General features: G+C 35.3%; 1 protein-coding gene across 3 annotated transcripts in view; it reads left to right on the top strand.

Annotated features, from left to right (window-relative positions):
- Nucleotides 1-13,938, top strand: part of RNF138 (ring finger protein 138) — a 39,753-nt gene that overhangs the window by 5,798 nt on the left and 20,017 nt on the right. For all 3 annotated transcript variants that reach the window (XM_044243212.1, XM_044243211.1, XM_044243213.1), the window contains 2 exons: nucleotides 11,681-11,846; nucleotides 13,021-13,136. In XM_044243212.1, the coding sequence (XP_044099147.1) occupies nucleotides 11,681-11,846; nucleotides 13,021-13,136 (282 nt within the window). The remainder of the gene's footprint in view (nucleotides 1-11,680; nucleotides 11,847-13,020; nucleotides 13,137-13,938) is intronic.

The raw sequence follows: 13,938 nt of genomic DNA, 5'->3' as shown, positions 1-13,938 counted from the left end.
TACAGAGAACAAACTGGTTGCTGTTATGAGATGGCCTATATAAGTGTAGGGAGGATTAAGAGGTACAACTTCTAGTTAGAAAATAAGTCCTGGTGTTGAAAAGTACAGCATAGGGAATATAGTCAATAATATAATGTAATAATACTGTGTGGAGACAGATGGTGACTACATTTATTGTGGTAGGCACTGAGTAATGTATCCAATCATTATGTTGTATACCTAAGACTAATATAACATTTTATGTCAGCTATTCTTTAGTAGTATAAGAAACCAAAAAACCCATTCTCAAGAATACCAAAAACTTACTTTGACAATTGCAACTTTTTTCTTTCCAAAATTAGAAGTTTTATTTTTCTATTTATAAAAGTGACATAATGCAGAGTGCAAAAAGATGTAAGGAATGAAGTGAAATTCACAGTCACAGCATCCTGATGGAAGTTGTGAGCAATGTGATGTATCCTTTCTAAAGGTTGGCTGGTTGACTGATGAGGTTAACTGATTTATGTATCTTTATTTTTCTGTCATGTACCTATTAATATTTGATCGACTAGGTGGGATGATACTACAGGTACTGTTTTATGACCTTTTTCTTTCTTTTTTTTTTTTTAACAGAGAGTGTGCACACGCGCAGGAGAAGGGAGGGGGAGAGGGAGAGAGAGAACCCCAAGCAGGCTCCATGCTTAGTGTGAGCCCACTGGGGCTCAATCTCACAACCCTGAGATCATGACCTGATTGGACACTTAACTGATTGAGTCACCCAGGCGCCTATAACATTTTCCTGTGATAGTCTCTGGGATATTTGTCCTTACAAATTTTAACTATTAAAAAAATGCTAAATTTTTCATTAGTACTAAATTCAGGAACGTGATAGATGGGAAACTTTTTCTCTTCCAATGTCTGTTTATCCGCCTTTTGTTAGGAGAGTGAGTAAGAATAGAAATTCATCTGGTGTCTGTTATTTTAAAATTGAAGGAAACTTAAAAATAACCTTTCAAGTTATTTCTGGGTAATGCACTATCCTAAAGATGCAAGCTTTGATACATCAAAATAATTGTGGTAATTTTGATTTGCCTCTTTTTCCTGCACCTTCTACTTTGTTTTGAAACAGGTTCTATTTAGCAAATTCAAGCAGTCCTGCCAAAGGGAGATGAGAAATAAGCAAGTTTTGTATTTGAGGAAACTTGGTGCTTGGTAATACAGAGGAAGAAATGGTAGAATTGGAGACAAAAGACCTCAGTAATTCTCCTTTGCACTCTTCACAGTTTGTAATCATAACATTTTTGGAATCAGATGATTTGACTTATGTCCTTCTCACTCTTAGCTCTATAAAGGCAGCAATCTATGTCTCCTTTTTCCTACTGGAGTCTACTATACACATTTTGTATTGAGTAGAGGAATGGATGGGTTTGTCCTAGGAGGCCATAGCTTATTATCTGTGTTACTTCAAGTTGTTTAACTTCTTTTCAGCCTATTTTCTTGTCTGTAAAATGGGTAGAAACAACATATATTCACAGGATTGTTGCAAGGACCAAATTAGGTAATGTTTGTGAAAAATAATAATCTTTTTACTTGTTTTACAGTTTTCAAAAGCTATACAAGTGTAAAATTATTGTTAGTTTGATAACTATAACATCTAACACCAAAAGCTAGATTTATCATAAGTGGAAAGGAATCTGTTTCAAGTTTTTTGGTCCAGACATTTAATACCAAAGGCATTATTGTGAACAGAGAATATTGTAATTCACAGTTTTAAAGGTACAATAGGAAATAATAATCTCTTTCCCACAATCACTATTACCTTACATATCCTTCCAGAGATGTGTATACAAACGAGATTATAAATATATTTTTTTGTTTTTCACAGAAAGAATAGCATTCTGTATGCATTCTTTTGTACCATGCTATTTTCATGTTATTTTGGAGATCATTCTATATCAGTACATGTATAGATATTTTGGTTGTAGGTTTCTTCATTTATTGAACCAACATTGAGTGGCCATTATGAGCTAGTAGTATTGTAGATGCTAGGGCTATAATATTCAACAAATGAGATAAAAAAATCACTTCATGGAACATATTTAGTGTTCTGGTATTAATGGTTTGATGTGTCAATTTTTTAAAAGATTTGTCAGAGAGAGAGCGAGCATGTGAGCACAAGATGAGGGAGGGGAGAAACAGGCTCTGCACTAAGCAGAGAGCCTGATGTGGGATTTGATTCCAGGATCCTGGGATCATGACCTGAGCCTAAGGCAGATGCTTAACTGGCTGAGCCACCCAGGCATCCCTGTTTGATGTATCTTTATTTATCTAATTTCATATTGATGAATATTAGGTTATCTCTACTCTTTTGTTCAAATGCTGCAGTGATTAAACTTGTGTAAATGCCATTTCACCCAGGCGCCCCGCCAAATTTTTTTTAAATTATTTTATTTTATTTATTTGTCAGACTGAGATCACAAGTAGGCAGAGAGGCAGGCAGAGAGAGAGAGGAGGAAGCAGGCTCCCTGCTGAGCAGAGAGCCCGATGCAGGGCTCAATCCCAGGATCCTGAGATCACGACCTGAGCCAAAGGCAGAGGCTTAACCCACTGAGCCACCCAGGCGCCGCCCCCCCTTTTTAAGCATTTTTTTCTAGGAGCACTTGGGTGGCTCAGTGGGTTAAGCCTCTGCCTTCTGCTCAGGTCATGATCTCAGGATCCTGAGACTGAGCCCCTTGTGGGGCTCCCTGCTCAGTGGAGAGTCTGCTTTTCCCTCTCCCTCTGTTCCTTCTCCCTTCTCCTAGGAGCTGTCTCTCTCTTTGTACCAAATAAATAAACAAAATCTTTTAAAAAAAGGAAAGTACAAAATGGTGTCTGTTTTTTTAAAAAGATTTTTTTGAGAGAGAGGGAAAGAGCAGGCAGGACCAGAGGGAAGGGGAGAGGGAGAAGCCGACTTCCTGCTGAGCAGAGAGCCTGATGGGGGACTGTATCCCAGGACCCCGGGATCATGACCTGAGCCAAAGGCAGACACATAACCAAATGAGCTACCCACGCAGCCCTCAAAATGGTGTCTAGAAGTTACTTTAAAATCTGTTTTTTTTAGTCGCTGGCAAGGCTTTGTGCATTTTTCTATATTAAGTTTTTATATTTTTACTATTCCCAGAGTGCTCTAAGTATATTGTGATAATTTCTATGACTGTATTTTAGTGATTATTTTATATTTATTGCTTTACATTGTTTTTTCTATTTAGGGCTTTCCTTTTGTGTATTACATCATCTTATACATTCAGATTGGAGATGGTTTTCTATTTAGTACTTCACTTTTGTGTATTATATTTTATATATCCAGATTTGAAGATAGTTGATTCTCTTTAAGTTTATGATGATACTCGATTTTATTTGTTGAATCTCATAAAAAATTTTTCCAATTTTTGTACCTACTTGGAGTTTACTGAAATATTTAATGTGTGTGCCTTTGAATCTTAATTTGCCATTCCTACTCATTTCACTTCAGTTTTTCTTCAAGGGCATTTTTTTCCCATTGTTTTAAAAAGCCTTTTTAGTATATTTGAATTTTTTAAAAATTTATTTGTTGCCTCTGCCTTCGGCTCAGGTCATGATCCCAGGGTCCTGGGATCGAGTCCCACATCTGGCTCGAGCCCCACGTCGGGCTCTCTGCTCTGTGGGGAGCCTGCTTCCTCCTCTCTCTCTCTCTGCCTGCCTCTCTGCCTACTTGTGATCTCTGTCAAATAAATAAATAAAATCTTTAAAAAAAATTATTTATTTAGGAGTGCCTGGGCGGCTCAGTGCATTAAAGCCTCTGCCTTCCACTCAGGTCATGATCCCAGGATCCTGGGATCAAGCCCTGCATTGGGCTTTCTGCTCAGCAGGGAGCCTGCTTCCTTCTCTCTCTCTGCCTACCTCTCTTCTACTTGTGATCTCTGTCTGTCAAATAAGTAAAGAAAATATTTTTTTTAATATTTATTTATTTGTTTAGATTTTATTTAAATTCCACTTAGGTAACAGTGTAATAATATTAGATTCACATATACACTATAGTGATTCAACGCTTCATACAACATCCTGTGCTCATCACAACAAGTGCACTCCTTAATCCTCATCACCTATTTAACCTATCCTCCCACTAACCTCCCCTTTAGTAGCTATCAGTTGTTCTCTGTAGGTAAGAGTTTGTTTCTTGGGGTGCCTGGGTGGCTCAGTCATTAAGCACCTGCCTTTGGCTCGGGTTATGATCCCTCGGGGTCCTGGGATCGAGCCCCTGCATCGAGCTCCCTGTTGGGCGGGAAGGCTGCTTCTCCCTCTTCCACTCCCTCTATTTCTGTTCCTTCTCTTGCTGTCTGTCTCTGTCAAATAAATAAAATCTTTTAAAAGGTTCTTTCTTTTTTTTTTTTTTAAAGATTTTATTTATTTATTTGTCAGAGATAGAGGGAGAGAGAGCGAGTGAGCACAGGCAGACAGAGAGGCAGGCAGAGGCAGAAGCAGGCTCCCTGCCAAGCAAGGAGCCCGACATGGGACTTGATCCCAGGACGCTGGGATCATGACCTGAGCCGAAGGCAGCTGCCCAACCAACTGAGCCACCCAGGTGTCCCTAAAAGGTTGTTTCTTAGTTTCCTTCTTTTTTCCCCCCAGTGCTCATTTGTTTCTTAAATTCCACATGAGTGAAATCATATGATATTTATTTTTAGTATATTTGAATTCTTAAAATAATTTGATTATTGGAGATTTTTCCCTTTCATTACTTTTTCTGTTTTTAATATTACTTATTAAATTTTGAGCGGGGGATATAGTGTATACACAAAATCCTACTACAAGTACCTGCATACACATAATGCTATAAGCACCATTTGGGGTAGGGATTTTGTCACTTCTGTTGCCTATTAGAAGCCTGATGTCTGTTGTGTAATAAGTACTTAATACATTTTTATTGAGTTAGTAGTATGCTTTATAGTCTACGGGCATAATTTTTAGAAGTCTGGTAGGATGGGTTTATTATTTTTCTCTTTTATATAATTTTTAATTTTTAAATTTATATAATGTAAGTTTATGTAATTTATTTGAATTTTAAGTTTATATAATTTTATATGATTTTAAGTTTATATAATTTATTTGAAATCATTGTAGATTCACATATAGTTGTAAGGAATTATACAGAAATCCTATGTACTGTGACCCAGTTTCTCCCAATGGTAATATCTTATAAATATAATTAGAATATCTGTTCCAGTGGAGTAAAGATTTTGAACATTTCCATCACCACAAAAATCCTTCATAAAGCCCTTTTGGGGTGGCCCAAAGGGGCCACACCCACTTCCTATCGCCCCGCCCTTCGTTAACCTTTGGCAAGCACTAACATTCTTGTGTTCTCTTTTTCCATAATTTTGTCATTTCAAGAATCTTATGTATTGGGGTGCCTGGATGGTCGTTAAGCGTCTGCCTTTGTCTCAGGTCAGGATCGCTGAATCCTGGGATGGAGCTCCATGGTGGGTTTCCTGCTCAGCTGGGAGCCTGCTTCTCCCTCTCCCACTCCCCTTGCTCGTGTTCCCTCTCTCACTGTCTCTCTTTTTGTCAAATAAATAAAATCTTTATTAAGAAAAAAGAATCTTATGTATTGAACAAGTCTGTAAATATTAGTACAAAATGGGTGATTATATGGTACGTGAATTATATCTCAATAGAGCTATTACCAAAAAAGAATGTTATGTGCTGTAATGTTATGTAAGTGTAACAAATACTATGAAACCTTTGGGATTTCTCTTTTCACTCAGCATAATTTTTTTGGAGATTTAGGTTGTTGTGTGTATCAGTTGTTCCTTTTTGCTGAGTATACATGTATGCATGGTATGAATGTACCATCTTTAATTAACCATTCACCAACCAAAGGACATCTGGAATAGCTAGTTTTTTACTGTTACAAATAGAGTTGCTATAAATATTCAGGTACAAGTTTTTGTGTGAAAGTAAGCCTTTGTTTCTCTGGGATAAATGCTGAAGAATGCAATTATTGGGTCATGTGGTAGTTGTATGTTTTTTTGTTTTGTTTTTTAAATGCCAAACTATTTTCCATAGTGTCTGAACCATTTTACATTCCCACCAGCATTGTATGAGTGATCCAGTTTCTTTATATCCTCACCACCATTTTATGTTGTATTTTAAAATTTTAGCCATTTCAGTAGGTATATAGTGATACTCATGATTTTATTGTATTTCCCTAAAGGCTAATGATGTTGAACATCTTTTCGTGTACTTATCATCTGTAGCGTCTTAATATAAAATCTTGTCTCCTCATATCTTTTGCCCATGTTTTAATTAGTTTGCCTTTTTATTTTTTATTTCTTTAAAATATTTTTCTTATTTATTTGCCAGAGAGAGCGCACAAGCAGAGGGAGAAGTAGACTCCCCACTGAGCAGGGAGCCTGATGTGGGACTTGGACCCAGGACCCTGGGATCATGACCCAGGCCAAACACAGATAATTAACTGACTGAGCCTCCCAGGCATCCCATAGATTGCCTTTTTAAAAAAAAAGATTTATTCATTTGAGAGAGTGAGTGACAGTGAGTGGGGGGAGGGGCACAGAGGGAGGGAGAGAGAATCTCTGGCAGACTCACCACTGAGCATGGAGCCCATCCCGTGGTGGTTGATATCAGGACCCTGAGATATACGACCGGAGCCAAAATCAAGACTAGGAAGCTCAGTTGACTGAGCCACCCAGGCACCCCGAGGTTATTTACTTTTTCACTGTTGAGCTTTGAGACTTCCTTATGTATTCTAGATAACTGTACCTTTGTTAGGTGAGTTCAAAATGTTTCCAGTCTATAGTTTATCTTTTTATCCTTTTAGTGATCTACTAAAGTCTTTTGCTTAGCAAATGTTCTCAGTTTTTATGAAGTCTACTTTATCATTTTTTTCAATTTAGAATCTATTTTCTATTCTAAATAGAAAATCTGACTTTGTGATTGTGAATATTTTCTATTTTTGTTTCTAAAAGTTTTGTAGTTTAATGTTTTACATTTAATTCTGTGTATTAGTTTCCTAGGGCTGCTGTAACAAATTACCACAACCTTGGTGGCTTATAACAACAGAAATTTCTCTTCTTCAGGTTTTTTTTTTTTAAAGATTTTATTTATTTAGTTGCCAGAGAGGGAGAGTACAAAGGGAAAGCATTAAGCAGGGGTAGAATCAGGCTCCTGGCTGAGTGAGGAGCCTGATGTGGGACTCAATTCCAGGACCCTGGGATCATGACCTGAGCTGAAGGCAGATGCTTAACCAGCTGTCCCCAGAAATTTATTTTCTCATAGTTCTAGAGAGTAGAAGTCTGAAACTAACTGCATTGGGCCCAAATCAAGGTGTGACAAAGGTCTTCTGAAGCCCTGGGGGCCACACCATTCTAATCTCTCCTTTCATCTGAACATGGCCTTCTCCCAGGTGTCTGTGTCAAATTTCTCTTTGCCTCTCTTACAAAGACACTTGTGATGGCATTTAGAACCCATCTGGATAATCCCACCTAATTTCCCCATCCCCAAATCCTTAATTTTAATCAGAACTGTTGTACTATAAGGTAATATTCACTTTTTCTGGGCATTAGAAAGTGAGTGTATCTTTGTATGCCAATTTCCTAGTTTACTCCTGTCTAACCTGTTTCAAGTTAATTTTTGTATAAAGTGGCAGACTTAGATTGAGGTTCATTTTTGTGCCTATGGACATCAAATAGCTCTAGCATCATTTATTGAAGTTTGTCTTTTCCTCTGTTTAATCACTTTTGCACCTTTGTTAATAATTTTTGCTTAAAGTTTTTTTTTTTTAATTTTAAGTAAATTCTGTGCCATGCATGAGGCTTGACAGCCTGAGACTAAGTCATGTGCTCTACGAATTGACTCAGCAGGCACCCCAATCATTTTTGCTTTTCTTTCTTTCTTTCTTTCTTTTTTTTTTTTTTTAGAATTAATTTATTTGACAGAGAGAGCAAGAGATCACAAGTAGTAGGCAGAGAGGCAGGCAGAGAGGGAGGGAGAAGCAGGCTCCTTGCTGAGCAGAGCCCGACACTGGGCTCGATCCCAGGACCCTGAGATCATGACCTGAGCTGAAGGCAGAGGCTTTAACCCACTGAGCCACCCAGGTGCCCCCATTTTTGCTTTTTAAGATATATTCTTGCCAGTGTCTAAGATGTTTCAGTATCTTTTTAATAAAACCCTGCCTTGCCTTTATTACTTTGTTTGTTTCCACTAGAAATTTTTGTTTCTTCATTCATGTCTACATTTTGAATAAAGTCCTAAAATAAAATTTAAAAAAATTTTAAAAATAAAGCTAATTTTAACTGAATACATTTTTTGTTTTTTATACGAATATTTTTCATTTTTTGACACTATCAATCTTTAGTAATGTAATTATTATTTGGAGAGTTTGTATTGTACTGTTGTTATGTGTTATTATTTTGGGGGCTATTTGAGTATTTTCTAACAAAACAGTTTGCCTTCTAAAGTAATTTTTATTTCTTGCTTTTCTATATTTTATGCCTTTAAGTCTTATTTTTATAGCCACTGCCAATATTTTGAAAGTGGTGGATTGAAATTACTCTGTTTCTACTTTTTAGTAAAAATCCATTCAACATTTAAGCATGTTTTATACTTCATAAAAATAGAAGCATATAGTTGTACCCTTAACATCTGGCTTCTTTAACTCAACATTACATTCATCCATATTCATTCTCATTACAGTATCTTAACAGTTTTAATTTTATGAATATGCTACAATTTATTCATTCTTCTTTTGATGGACATTTGTATAATTTTCAGCTTTTGGCTTTTACCGGTATTGTGGCTGTGAACTTCTTAGAAATTTCTTCTGATTATATATGCAGTTCTGTTGGGTATAAACTTAGAATGACATTACTGGTTTATAGTAGATACTGTCAGTTTCCAAATGGTTTTGTATCAGTTTGCATTATCATAGATCAAATGGGAATTTAGGTTGGTTCACATCCTTCTCAATACGTGTATTTTCTACCTTTTTCATTTTAGTAGCTCTGGTTGGTATGTGGTGTTACCACATTTTTACTATTTTAGTTATTTAATCAGCGAGTGGGCTTTGAAATTTTGCTTTATTTTATCTCTTCCGTCTAAATACAGCGTTCATTTGTGCATCTTGGTTGCTCAAGATCTTTTAATATTCTATGTTTATGTTTTATTTATAATTAATTGTTAAATTATCCAGCGTATTTGACTAATTTACCTTCCAATAGTGTTCTACTTCATTTCTTTCACTCAAGTATCATCATTTTTATGCATGATTATTTCTTTGCAATGAATTTTACTGTTGTGAATTTTGTTGGTGGGTTTTGATTCCTTATTTAAAGAAGAAAGTTTAGCTTAATAGTTTGGTGACAGTTTACTTTCATCTGTATATTATTTCTCTTTGATAGCTTATTAGACTTGGCTTCTTTAAAATTACTTAGTTTTTCTTTTTCTTTGGCTCTTCCTCTCTGAACACTCCTGTAAGTGCTTATATTTCTCTAGATTGTTTCTGTAGTGCTCTTGGCACTTGAACAGCTCTCCATATTTTTCTCCCTAATTTCAAGATCTGTATTTGCAGTTGTTTACTGGATATCACGCATTGAGATTTTTGAAGGTACTTTGAACTTGCACCCATCTTTCCTCTGTCAAACCAACTCTTCCAATGTTTCTTTTTTTTTTTTTTTAAATATTTTATTCATTTATTTGAGAGAGAGAGAGTATGAGAGGAGAGAGGTCAGTGGGAGAAACAGACTCCCTGGCAAGCAGAGAGCCTGATGTGGGACTCGATCAAGGGACTCCAGGATCATGACCTGAGCCAAAGGCAGTTGCCCAACCAACTGAGCCACCCAGGCGCCCTCTTCCAATGTTTCTTAACTTGATGAATCCAGTCACCTTTTATTCAGTCTTCTAGGTTAGAAATGCTTATCTTTCTTATCTTCCCATGATTGTCATAACATTCTGTTGGTTTTGTTAACATAGGAAGCTCCCTATATACACAGTCAAATTGAGCACTGTATCTCTGAAATAGAGATCCTCGGTTTCTCCTACCCCTGCCTTACTGTAGACCTTTTCATGGTTGAGGCTACTGCTCCAGTTGGTCTTGCTTTTTTTGTTTTTGTTTTTTCTGACTCATCCTTCTTTTTTTTCTCTTTTACGGTCCCTTTGATTATGGAATGCAAACACTGACTAAAAGAATTTAAGTTAAACATTTAATATTCAAAATTTACAAAATATATAGACAATTAAATTTCAAATTTTTAATAATTGAACTTACAAATAAATGATAGTTTTGTAACTTTGTAATTTTCATACTTTCCGAAATTATTAAAGCTGAAAGTGGCACTCAGACTTTCGGGATGTCCTCTCTTTAAGGATTTTGATAAGTACTGACAAATTGTTAGCCAGAAACACAGTACTCATTTCTTTATATATCTTCTAACAGTGGTTATTTTTTTTAAAGCTAGTTTTTAGTTTGATAGCTGAAAGATGGTATCTCAGCCATGTTTACTTTGCATTTTCTTGATGAATTTTTTTTTTTACTGTGATGAATATTTTTAATATTTTAACTTGTGGTCTTAATTGGTAATCATATCAAATGCCATGTTTGATATTAGCTACTATTTATGGAGTACTTTGTAACTCAAAAGTACTGTGATAAGCATTTTACTTACTACCCATTTTAATCCTTTGAACAACTGTTTCAACTGTAGGTATATTATGAATGAGGAAGCTGATTGTAGAGGGGAAATGTGACTTGTTCAATGCTACATAGTTAGGAAACTCATTTTCTATGATCTGTTATTATACTACAATCTTTCCCTTTTTGTTAAAGGAGGAAGATTGAATATTTGCATTTATAGGGGATTGGATTAAATTTATATGTACTTTGGATCCCAAATGCAGATGTCTATGATTTATCTATTTTTTTTTTTTTCAGCAGAATGATCAAGTTTGGTATTTGATTGGGTTAGGAGAGAGGAAATAAAGATTTTAGTGAGTTTGGTTCTAATTAGAATGTTTAGACATAAATTCAGAGCTGGAAGGATCCTTAAATATTTCTCAGATTCTGTTCCATTACACACTGTTTTGGGAAATTTTCATATTTCTTGACAGCATAAGTTTGGGTAATACTTAATGTTTTCATTAGCGGAGAAACCTTTAACTGGTTTATCCTAGAATTTCCCAAATCATTTTGTGTACTGTTTGGTGATAGACCTATTCATATCTTGTGGAATATCTCAAAGTACATGAGTTTGAGACAAAAACTGATGTGGTCTATTCTTTCATTTCATAAGGGGAGGAAATAGAGATCCAGTTTTGTTCAGTGTGTTACCTAAGATAACACTGCTAATAAATGACACAGGATAAGTCAGTCATTCCTTTGTGGACGCTCCCTCTGATAATGTTATGTAGTGTTAATACTTACTTTTCATATATTATGTTAAAAAGTTTAAAGCATAATTGAGTGTAGTTTCTTTTATATTCCTATTTAGCCCAATTATTAGCCTTAGACTCCGAGAAATACATGTATAGTTTTTAAAATTCTGCAGGTTATGTACATATGAATAGCCTAACTCATTTAGCTTGAATATATATCTATAACTGCTTAAGTGTGTTTAATCATAGAAATGAAGTCTTTTTTCTGTAGTTAACATGTCACAAATGTTTGGTTTAGTTTCTGTAGAAAATGTTTCCTGACTGCAATGAGAGAAAGCGGGATACATTGTCCCCTCTGTCGTGGAAATGTGACTAGAAGAGAGAGAGCATGTCCTGAACGGGCCTTAGACCTTGAAAATATCATGAGGAAGTTTTCTGGTAGCTGCAGATGCTGTGCAAAACAGGTAGAGTAAATGCAACATAGCTCGTCTTTGAAAATGAAGGTTCTACTGTACTTTGAAAATCAAATTCCTGTTTGAATTTTCTTGGTCGGTGCTGGTTTGAAGAGAAAGAAGTTACTTAAATTGGGTAGAAAGGCCAAAAAACCTGATTATAGATCTTGATAGATCCTAAACTTATTGAGAACAGACTGAAAGATACAGTCTGTGAATTTGTCATAATTTTTAGCATGGTATTTTTCTCAAAGTAATTGCTCATTGATTACCTACTAAATGAACCAAATGAACAAACTGGCATTTAACTCATTTAAACCCCATTCTGGTACAAACTGTGATGGTAACAGCATCAGTAATGCAATTTTGTACATAGAAATGGGCCAGATGGATTTATGTAGTCAAGGAGCTCTCTAGCTGCCCACTTTACTTGTGTTTAAAAAAAAAAAATCACAAAATATTTTGCGGAAAACTAATTAATTTTTAAGGAACAGGTGAGAAAATCAGGTGTTGGCAAATAACTGGCATTAATTCTCCAGTCTGCTCATTTGAAGAGGGAGTGAAGTAGTGAGGGGTGGTTAGGCTTTGGGTATATCCATGTATTTATGGATTTATTGCTGCCACTTTTTCAAATAGCTAATAAAGTCAGTGAGCAAAACCAGTTGCTTTTTCATGCATTCACACAAGTCAGATCTGCTTTTCCATCTCTTTGAGGGAGGTGTTAACTGACAGGGCAGTGAAGTGAAGCCAGAAAGTACACTTGAGAGATTCAGGCTCTGCTTCTCTGTGAGAAACTGAAAAATGTTCCAGGTGTTAACTTGGGAACCTAATTTTTTTTTAAAAGCACTTTCTCTGTCAGTGCAATAAAGAATAAAGAAATGCCCAGTACCATAAGGCAAACCCATTACTGCTTTTAATTTACTCGTTTTTGGTCTATTACTAGTAGCATAGTTTCAAGTACAAAGTTATTGTTAATATTTTTTTGCAGTGAGTTCACATCTGCATCTAATGGACAGAAACTTATTACTTATTTTCAGCTTCTTAAGAATTAAATCATTTACTTAAGTTAAATGGAATATTTGGTTGGTTATGTTTATCTTGCTTTTCTTCTGTTGACAATATCTCAAATCTTACAACGTCTGTTTGAAATTAAAAGTCACATTACATTTTGATCAATAATTTACAGATTAAATTCTATCGCATGAGACATCATTACAAATCTTGTAAGAAGTATCAAGATGAATATGGTGTTTCCTCTATCATTCCACACTTTCAGATCTCTCAAGATTCAGTAGGGAACAGGTAAGCAATATTTATTTATAAAAAGAGAATTTTTATAGTTCAAGTAGAATTGTTTGAAGAACTATATGATAAAGTGTTTTTTGTTTGGGGGTATGTATGTGTGTTTAAAGTATTTTGCCAGGTAATAGATTTATAACATTTGTCTTCAAGCTTGTTTAACTCATGTAAGATTGCATCTGGGAGAGCATCTTTATAATGTACTTAAGCTTGTGTTACTTAAAAATAATTCTAAGGAAAAAAATCTACATTTCTTTAAAAAAAAAACAGAGTTGAAGGCTGTTTTCTTTTGCAGCTGAAATTACTTGAAAACCAAAGAAAATCCCTTTCAACTAAAATCTTTATTTGCTATCTGAGAAATAGAGTTGTTAAAAATTTTAATTCTCATAATAAGATGTCATGTAAAAGTGAGATGTGGTACTACTAAATTCTTAGTTCTATTTTAGTCCCCTCCCCTTTTTAAACTAGATCTTGGTTTGCTTTATCTTATTGTCTCTGATGTATATGTATTAAACGTTTCTATGAAATGTACTTTACACAGAGTAGTGACCAAAATGTACATGTATGATTTTTAAAATAGTGATAAAGCAAATATCCAGTTAACCACTATAACCCAGATTAAAAAATAGAACATTCTTTAGGGTCTTAGAATCTCCTTGTGAGCCCCTATCCTTTTTTTTTTTTAAATTAAATTTATTTATTTATTTTCAGAAAAACAGTATTCATTATTTTTCCACCACACCCAGTGCTCCATGCAATCCGTGCCCTCTGTAATACCCACCACCTCGTACCCCAACTTCCCACC

This window comes from Neovison vison, chromosome 3 (genome assembly GCF_020171115.1).
Source record: "Neovison vison isolate M4711 chromosome 3, ASM_NN_V1, whole genome shotgun sequence".
NCBI classification, from domain to species: domain Eukaryota; kingdom Metazoa; phylum Chordata; class Mammalia; order Carnivora; family Mustelidae; genus Neogale; species Neogale vison.
Note: the sequence above shows the minus strand (reverse complement) of the source record. Positions and strands in the feature narration are given on the sequence as shown.